The 9842-nt window shown below is 44.4% G+C and overlaps 1 protein-coding gene across 1 annotated transcript in view; it reads left to right on the top strand.

The window, feature by feature from the left end:
• Positions 1-8306, top strand: part of NPSR1 (neuropeptide S receptor 1) — a 148223-nt gene extending 139917 nt beyond the window's left edge. The window contains 4 exon segments of the mRNA XM_007446132.1: positions 1701-1787; positions 7020-7226; positions 8019-8119; positions 8259-8306. Of these exon segments, the coding sequence (XP_007446194.1) occupies positions 1701-1787; positions 7020-7226; positions 8019-8119; positions 8259-8306 (443 nt within the window).
• Positions 8307-9842: the final 1536 nt, after the last annotated feature.

Here is a 9842-nt window from a genome sequence, read left to right as displayed (position 1 = left end):
TCCTGCTGACAGTTTGTCCTCTCCAGTGAGTAAGTGTTGCCGCTGTGAAAACACTCAGAAGCTTCGATGGCTTGTTGCTGCCTCAGAAATTCAGCCCAAACTCCTCAGGGAGACATTTAAGGTCTTCCCACTTTGGCCTCAGTTCTTCTCCCCACTCTCAAACCCAGCGTCCTCAGGCTCCAGCCAAGCGAGATGACTCACCGAGGTCCAAACGCTTCCTACATTTTCTTGTTTCCGTGTCTTGGCTGAGGACGTTCTCTCTGCTTCACACGTCTTTCCCAATCCCACGCCCGTACCCCCAGCTCTGCCTTGGGAATCTCTGCCTCTGCCACGCGGCCTCCTCTGCCTAACGGTAAGGGGATGCCTTCCTTCTTCGTTCATAGTCGGTTTTTGGTTTTCGTCGCTCTCATCTCACCCAGCCGTGTGCGGAGTGTGTGATCTTTCCTGCTGGATTGAAAGTTCCTAGAGAAGAGGAACTCTATTTTAGCCTATTTTGTTTGGTCCTTATCTCTTAGCAGATGGGCTATGCTTGGTGGGTCGGACTGGATTGGATTGGAGAGGGGGTAGAATAAATAGTGCAAAGGTAAATTTCACACCAGTTTCCATGAGGATTTAAAATACACTTCAAACGTGAAATCTGAACGATGTAATGAGGACCAGCGAGCACAGTAGGTGGCCTCTAGGGTATAACCGCCCTGCCCCATATGACTTAGGTGCCCTGGGTGGGCCTCTGACCTGGGCCACCACTAGAGTTGTGCCCCTTGAGCCTTAATCAATGGCACCCAGCTGAGGGTGTGTGGGGCTAGCATTCTATCCATGACTCCCTCATTGAGGGTATGCCCTGGGGCAGGTCTGCATATATCCAGAGAGAGGGCACCTTTTCACAATTTTCACAAAGGCACCATACGGTCTGGCAGAAGCCCTGACAGTAAAAACTCTCCCACAACATCAAGGCACCTTGAGTACAACATCTCCATCCCCAAATCTGTCATCTAACTACTCCTTCTACTAAGAATTATTGCACTGAATCCTGCCCATCCTAATCAATAGTTGTTTTACCACCATTTCTTGACTAGAGAGAGGTTTATATTAACTCGTTCAACAAATATTTATTCATCATTCACTAAGTTTAGAGGATGCAGAAACAACAAAGTCTCTGTCTCCATTAAGCTTACCTTCTAGTGGATTCTTATATTTAACTCTCACATGTTTTACTATCAAACAACCCACATAGGCTTAAAGTTATAACCAGGCTCCTACCTGGGACAGGTTTTTATTATAGCCCCGCTTGAGCTTTTCTTGAGAGTAGGGTTTCTGAGTTAAATGAGTACGTCAGTCTGGGGTAACAATTCTAGGCAAACCGCTTTGCCTTAGGTTGCTGAAGGGACAAGACGGGTGTCTCAGCATCGCCCCCTATGGTCACATGGCTAATTCCAGCTTCAGTTGATTCAGGGCATCCAGCCAAGCCTGTTGAGAGAGTCTGGATGCCCCAACGCATTTGCATTTTATATTAAGCTGCAAACTGAGCAGTTTCCAGCATCCAGCCCAGAGCCATCTTTAGGAAAATGTCCAAGGAGGGTCTTCCTGGGCATAGGCGAGGAAGATGGAAGTGGTCCCGTGACAACTGTGGGTGTAAGCTATGATGCTTCTATTGGCAGAAGCAGCATTTATTTTACCACATTGTCCTTTTGTGCCTGCAGATGGAAAGCGGTGCACCATTTCCAACTGAGGGCTCATCTCAAAGGCAAAAATCAACGCCATCAAGTATAGCATTGTCATCATTCTTGGTAAGCAACGTCCCTCCTTCTGTTGCAGAATTGTGTGGACGTTCCAAAAGCAAATTTGTACCTAGAACCTGGTAGGTAGAGAGCCCATACAATTAAAAAATTTGTCTACAGGCACTTCTACTTTTGTCTGCTTAGATAAGAATATGTGGAGCTAATCAGTCCATCTATGCCTCCTTCAAGGGCTGACATTTGGTTTCTAATCACTCTCTTTATGAATATTGTTGTCCACCACAGCCCTGGGGTGGGTAATGTGGAGAAAATCAATTAGGACATAACTGGCTGAAGCTGATGCTCACCATCATCCCGTTGACCCAGCTGCTTTCCTGAAGGCACACTCTCCCCAACCAGAGGAAGACAGAAGTGGCCTTCCATTTCTTCTGGATATTTAATGTCAAGGTCGCTATAAATCCTTCCCTAACGGATGCCTTATCTTCTCTCCACCCTACTGTCGTCTTCCCTTTCCTTTTCCTTTCTCTCTGCTCTTAACACCCATAAAGTCACCTCATCTCAGGAAAAAAACAAAAAAGGCATTTCTAGAGTACCTAATATATGTCAGACTGGTGTACGTTCTTTGTTATTCTCAAACCTTCAAAATTTTCTCTCCCTCCCACCCTCTCAGTTAATGACCGATTCTTATTTCACTGAGAAAATACTCTATCAGAAAAGAACTTCCTCATGCTCCTGCCTTCACATCCATGGACCTACCTGCATCTCCATCTGTCTCTTCTCCTATTACCATGGATAAACTGTCTCTGCTTCTTTCTAAATCCAAAATGCTCACTTGAGCCCTGTATCCCATTCCTTCCTGCCAACTCAAGATTTGCTTCTCCAGTCATCTCCTCACCCCCACAGATGTCTCCCTTGCCTGGATCGTATGCACACAAGCATACTGTAATAGCTCCCTCGATAAACTCTCCCATAACAGACCCTCTTTAACACTCTCTTTTCTAGCAGAACTCCACTTTTCACCTCTCATTCTCTGGAGTCTATTTCTGTTAGCTTTCTTTCCTATTACTCTAGTAAAGGCATCCTTATCAAGGTCACCACAACCAACAAAATGCCAAATATTAATTCTCAATCTTTACCTTACTTGACTTCTAAGCAACATTTGATTCGTCCTTCTTTGGAACACTTCCTTTGCTTGGAAATTATATCTATGATTTCTACTTGAAATCTCTGTGTATAATTTCTAATAAGCTTATCATACTCGACATGAAAACCCAGAAGTCTCATGCTCTCCTACCTCCTGCAAGATAACTCTTCCTCCTATTGCCCCCAGTTCAGTAAATGACAGCATCTTTCACCCAGTGTACACACCAAAAACCTAAGAATCATCTGTCTGTCATGATTCTATTTCTCTCCCACCTCACATACCTAGTCCATCAGTAAGGCCCAGAGGCTTTACCTACAAAAGAGATCTCGAATCCAACCATTTCTCAGCATCTATACAATTATTTCCTTGGTCTAAGCTCCCACCAACTTCTCCCTAGAACACCGCAGCTGATCTTCTCTTATTCCTTCCCTGCAAAGCAGCCAATGTGATCTTTTTAAAAATGTAAATCAGACACTTTCACTACCCTGCAAACCCACATATAGCTTCCCATTACATTGGAATAAAGTCCTACTTTTTCCCATGTCTTGCGTGGCCTCTGTGATCTATCCCCCAGCCAAGTCTCCAGCCCCATTCCCCTGCTCTCCCCCTTTCCTATTCTATAACAGTCACAATGGTTTTCTTGCTATTTCTTCAGAATGTCAACTTGTTCATACCTTGCACTGTTTCCCCCACCTGTAATGTTCTGCCTTCAGATGGTGGCATGGCTTATCCCTCACATCATCTTGTTTTCCAACAATACCACCTCTTCAGAAAGACCTCCCTGATAAGTCTTAAATAGCTCTTCTGTAATCTTTACCCTACCTTATTTTTCTTCGTATTTCTACTTCTACCTGACAGTATAGGATAGATATTGATCTGCTTATTGTCTGTCTCCCCTGCTGGCATAAGAAATCTGAGAGCAATGACTTTTGCTTTTGTGTTCCTTACATTATTATCACCAAGGCCTTAGGGGGTCCACACACACTAGGTGCTTGATTAATATTAGTTGAATGAATGAATGAGGTTATGCAAGAAGAAAAGGGATTTATACCATTTCCTTTTTATTTAGCTCAAATACTACCCCTCCCTACCCTTCTTGCAGCTCTTGGGAGCTCTGGGAGCATAGCTCTCACGTTAGCTCTTCTAGTGTATATCAAATCACCAGAACCGTCCAGCTCACCTTTCTAAAATGCAGCTGCAAAATGCCAAACAGACCACAAACAGTGTGACTCAGCGAGCAGAACATAGTCACAAAACAACACTGCAGGCAGACCTGGAAATAGAGCATATACCACCCACCAGGGCTCAAAATCCTTTCCCAGAAGCTTCTGAGGTAGATCAAAGATTATCTTGCCTTCCCAGATAACAGAAGCACAGATGCACATTCCCTGGATGTTGAGTTAGGAAACATATCTTATACATGTGTTTCAGAGCCAATATAGCCTTTCATAATCAGGGACTATATTCCCAGGCACTGGGCTCGCTTTAGTCAGAGAGCAGTGCTGTCCACAAGGAGGTCAGCCAGTGTCAACAGCCCACTCCTTCCTATAACAAATATTTTGTAACGCCCCTTTACCACCCTGAAATGAAATGTCTACATAAAACTATCTAGTTAACATAATTCTTAAAGGATCAATATACAATAGTATAAAGGAGGAATAGAAAGAAAATAATTTATAATAAAATAACACAGATTTCAATATAGAAATACTTGGGCCCAATGAAGTAGTCATAGCTCCAAATGGAAACCAATGCAGGTGTGTTTTCATGGAGACATGAAACCTAAGCAGTATTGCTGCCAGTGACTTTATTTTCCCAGCAGGTGAGCAAATCCTGCTAAAGATCCAAATTAAACAAAGTAATCTTTCCTCTATTTGCAAGGGAATTACACTTCTGGAAGACTCAGTATTTATTTAAAATATTGTGTTCATATATAAAACAGAGTTAGGTTTCTAGATTGGGGTCATTATAAACGGGGTTCTCTGCTACATAACATTTGAAGGATGTATGGGACATGGGTGGGACTGCCCGCATCGTGCAGGAGGACCGGTATCCCTAGGAAAACCAGAATCCTCCTCTAACACACACAAATACATAAACATGCATTTTAAAAATTCCCCCAAATGGAAGCTTTGCCCCTCCATGCCCCAGAACCACTATTCTGGGCCAATGCCAGGTTTCACCACCTGAACCCAGAATGTTTAGTGGTCTTTGTGTTTGAATTGCTCCGTTTTAATAGATTGCTAAGGTCTGGGGTAAAAAATGTGTCAGTCCGGGCTTCCCTGGTGGCGCAGTGGTTGGGAGTCCGCCTGCCAATGCAGGGGACGCGGGTTTGTGCACCGGTCCGGGAGGATCCCACGTCCCGCAGAGCGGCTGGGCCTGTGCGTCCGGAGCCTGTGCTCCGCAACGGGAGGGGCCACAGCAGTGAGAGGTCCGCGTACCGCAAAAAAAAAAAAAAGTGTCAGTCAAAGTGTTAGGGAGGAAAGTTGGTTCCTGCAGCCAGATGGCAAAGGAAGCCTGACTTCTCTGAGGAAAAATCCTATGTGTGAGAAAGGGGGAGAAAAAGGGTGGAGAGGATGCAGCAAGAAAGTAGGAGAGCACATGTGTGCGTCCAGTCAACCCCAAGAAGGTTTATCTCTGTGGTAATAATCTGGGTTCTCCAGAGAAATAAAAGATAGATATATATGTAAAGAGATTATTATAAGCAGTTGGCTCACATGATTGTGGAGCCGAGAAGTGCCCAGATCTATAGACCCAGGAGAGCTAAAGGTATAGTTTCAGTCTGAGTCAAACTGAGAAGCTAGAAGATAGTCAAGCAGACAGAGTGACTCGCCTCTCACTCAGCCTTTTTTATTGATTTAAATTTTTTCCCCTAACCAGTGTTAGGAAGATATTTTCTTTTTTAAAAAAATTAATTAATTAATTAATTTATTTTTGGCTGTGTTGGGTCTCCATTGCTGAGCACGGGCTTTCTCTAGTTGCAGCAAGCGGGGGCTACTCTTCGTTGCAGTGCACGGGCTTCTCATTGCAGTGGCTTCTCTTGTTGTGGAGCATGGGCTCTAGGTGTGTGGGCTTCAGTAGTTGTGGCACGTGGGCTCAGTAGTTGTGCCTCGTGGGCTCTAGAGTGCAGGTTCAGTAGTTGTGTCTCCTGGGCTCTTGAGCACAGGCTCAGTAGTTACGGCACGCAGGCTTAGTTGTCCGTGGCATGGGGGATCTTCCTGGACCAGGGATCAAACTCATGTCCCCTGCATTGGCAGGTGGATTCTTAACCACTAGCCACCAAGGAAGTCTCACTCAGCCTTTTCATTGTATTCAAGACTTCAGTGGATAGAATAATGCCCACTCATTGTGGAGAAGACAATCTGCTTTTTTTAGTTTACAAATTCAAATGTTAATCTCATTCAGAAACAGTCTCACAGAAACAACCAGAAATAACGTTTAACCAAATATCTGGGCACCCCATGACCCAGTCAAGGTGACACATAAAACTGGCCATCACACTCTGGATCTCCATTTCTCATCCCTTTCCTCTGAGGATTTGGATCCAAAGAGAAATCAGACAGAGTCTCACCCACACCAACTGATTTGTAAGAGGTATAGGGTGGGTGTTTTCTGGAGTGGCTGACTTAGAAATGGAAAAGAAAATTGAGAATCTTGTGACTTAGCCAGGCTGTGTTTCGAAACATTAGGTACCACCCTTCGCCTCATCTACCCCAAATCAGGAGTCACTATATGGGCAAAGTGCTCCCTTTTCTGTCTTTTCCCATAGAGTCTCCAAAGGGATTTGCTGGGTTTCCTTTCACACTGTGTAGAATGAGAGGCTAAGGCCATGCTCAACAGTTCCCAGCCTTTCAGTAATCCCTACAGTGGTCAGATTGGAGCCTCCCTTTACAAATAGAGAAGCTCCAGCAAATTTACTCAGTTTTAGAAATGCATCTGTGGGATGTAATGTATGTATGTGTAGATGTCTGTGTTTAAGTAAATATGACATTAATGTTAACACACACACAACTGTTCTAAATATTTCTGAGAGATTCCAGGTGCTAAGGAAGCTCCTAGTTGAAGCTGCAATCAGGGCCAACACAGAGGGCCCCCTGGGCTGTGGGCTGCTATGGTGCTAACGGCTCTTTTCTCCCCAGCCTTCATCTGCTGTTGCAGTCCGAACCTCCTCTTCGATATCTTGGACAATTTCAGCCTCCTTCCAAACACTAAGGAGCGTTTCTATGGCTCTGTGATCATTCAGAACCTGCCGGCCTTGAATAACGCCATCAACCCCCTCATCTACTGTGTTTTCAGCAGCTCCATCTTCATTCCTGCCTGGGTCAGACATGGGAATGCCCACTGCAGTCACCTCCAACCTGTGTCTTCCTCATGCCGGAGCTCCCTGGCAGATTACAGATGAGACACTGGAGGGTCAAAAATGTTCCGCTAGTACGACAAATTCAAATCCAGCCTCATCCATGGCTCATGCTTTCTCCTACATTACGTCACCTCTTATAGCAACCATCCTAATCAGGTCACATATAGAAGACCTTTTTTTTTAGTTCAAAGCTTCTCTACATGAGTTGTCGCAATACAATGCCTTGGTGATAGCAGAACATGAAGCATTATTATCATTTTACAGATAAATTCAGGCTCACAAGGTTACATGACATTATTGAGATTATATGAATAATTAGTTGCAGAGCTGAAATTAGATCCCTCCCACATCTACTCAGTCTGCTGTTTTTCAGCTGTTTTACTGCACAAGCTACACGGAATAGGTGGAAAAATACACAGGATATAGAATCGTAGAATGGTTTCAGGTTTGGGTTTGATGCCCTCCACTGGATCTCTCTTCCATCAATTGACAAGGTCTTTCAAGTCCTTCTAGAATTATGGATGGTAGCATTTCTCAATGATCCTAAAAATCATTGATAAGTACTAGAATGGCTACCATCCCTGCCCCCCCTTGCCTCTGGCCTCTCGCTCGTGGCCGCACTCCCCTCCCCTCCCCTCCCCTTTCGTCTTGTCTCCGTGATAGAATCGAAGAATGGTTTCAGGCTTGGGTTTGATGCTGCCATTGCTGATTCATAGCTACACGTGACCTAGGGAAAGTTATTTAACTTCCATAAACCTGTTTCCTCACTTGTAAAAAGGGGCTAATAGCAGTGCCTACCTCTTAGCCAGTGATGTCTCTGTCCATTGGGCTCTGGTCCTGACCAGTAGGAAGGAGGGCTGTGAATGGTGGGGAAGGAAGGTGAGGGGTATTACATATAAAGTGCTTAGCATAATGTCTGATTCTTAATACATTCTCCATAACTGTTAGCTCTTAACATCCCTACTTCCCTTTTCATTAGGTCAAATTATTTTTCCTCTCTGCTCTGTTCTTTCTCTAGGGAGCAAAGATCACGGGATTCCAGAATGACATGTCAGGAGAGAACTGAGAGGCATGAGATGCAGATTCTGTCCAAGCCAGAATTCATGTAGACCCTGAGGCAGTGGTATTGCTGGGCTGAGCCCCATCAGCTCTCCTGGGTCCCCATCAGCACCCTGGGCATGTGCATGAAGCCTGAGCCAACTTCTCCACCCTGCACTTTTCATCACTTGGGGGGGTGCACAAGGAAAACACCCTAATGAGTGTGTGTCACCTGCATTGTCAAGTTTTAGCCAATATGAAGTAACATACTATTCACACCAGCGAGGAAAGATGCCCCTTCTTTCCCCACCACTCCCAGCTGTCCGTCCCACTGGTCAGCACCAGAGTCAATGGACAGAGACTTCACTGGCCCAGGGCCTAGGCTTGGGCAAGCAGAAGGGACTAAAGAAGCATGGTACATGTGTCTTATAATTACAGTTTAAGAAGTAAATAAAAGTCTTACCTGGGCCTAGATTTTCCTCCCATTTTTGGATTTAAGTTTCAGTAGTTGTAGCCAAAGAGATGTTTGTCTTGAACTGCCAACAAATTCACTTCCAAGCATTGAAGCTTTGCGTCTCCTCTGCAGATGGCCTTGGTTGGCAGATGGATGTGTTGGCAGCAGCCAACCTCACAGTCTCATTGTATCAACAAATGATTTGTAGAAAGAACACAAATGCTGGCCCTCCAGAGCAAGGTTGAAATTGAGGGGTACTTTCTCTGGTAGGAAAAGAAATAGTACAAAAAGTCATGGGTCCCTGACCGCGCCAGGCTCTGAGAGTTGGGACCTGGGTCTCAACACATGGCTTTTCGGCTCTCTGAAGGCTCCTCCCTTTGCATTCTACATTTAGGCCACTCTGGGCTCCATTCCTCATACCTCAGGGACACTTCTCTCTCTTTAGTTGGGAGCTGAATTCCTGTGGCTTTTCCAGGCATGATGTTGCTCTAAGATCTTTATCATTTTTGCATGTTGCACCCATTGTCTATCTAACACCTTGGCTGGGAAGCACTGGTGAGGCTTATTTTGACAAGTCCGGAGTTTGGTGTATATAAGCATAATCCAAGTGAAATATCACTAAATGTTTTCTAGTCAACTTTTATCATCAGATTTTTCCATAAGTGGAAGTGGAATAATTTAATTTGATTATATATACATCCACACCCACGGCTCTGGGATGCGCGTGAGCTCCTTATTTTTAGCCTCACATACATTCTTGACATTAAAATCTCCTTGGCAAAACCCTTCTTCCCAGAATTATTCTGAGCTTAAGCCTTTTTTTTTTTTTTTTTTGGTCTACTGCTAGTGGAGTTATTAAAATCTGCAATATATTTTAATAGCACTCTATTCCCCATTATGGTGTCAACCCAAAGATTTCACATTTAAGGTCACAGTGGCATTTTTCCCATAAACTCTCTTTCCAATTCCATCTGACCTTAGGGAAAGTATTTCTTAGCCAGAAATCAGATTCCTCAGTCACCATCTCTCCGAATTATTTTCTGAATTTGAAGAGACTGAATAATCTAGTTGTATGTCTACAGAACAGTTTTGAAGGCTGCCTTCCTTTCT

Source organism: Lipotes vexillifer, unplaced genomic scaffold (assembly GCF_000442215.2).
Source record: "Lipotes vexillifer unplaced genomic scaffold, Lipotes_vexillifer_v1.1 scaffold822, whole genome shotgun sequence".
NCBI classification, from domain to species: Eukaryota; Metazoa; Chordata; class Mammalia; order Artiodactyla; family Lipotidae; genus Lipotes; species Lipotes vexillifer.
Note: the sequence above shows the minus strand (reverse complement) of the source record. Positions and strands in the feature narration are given on the sequence as shown.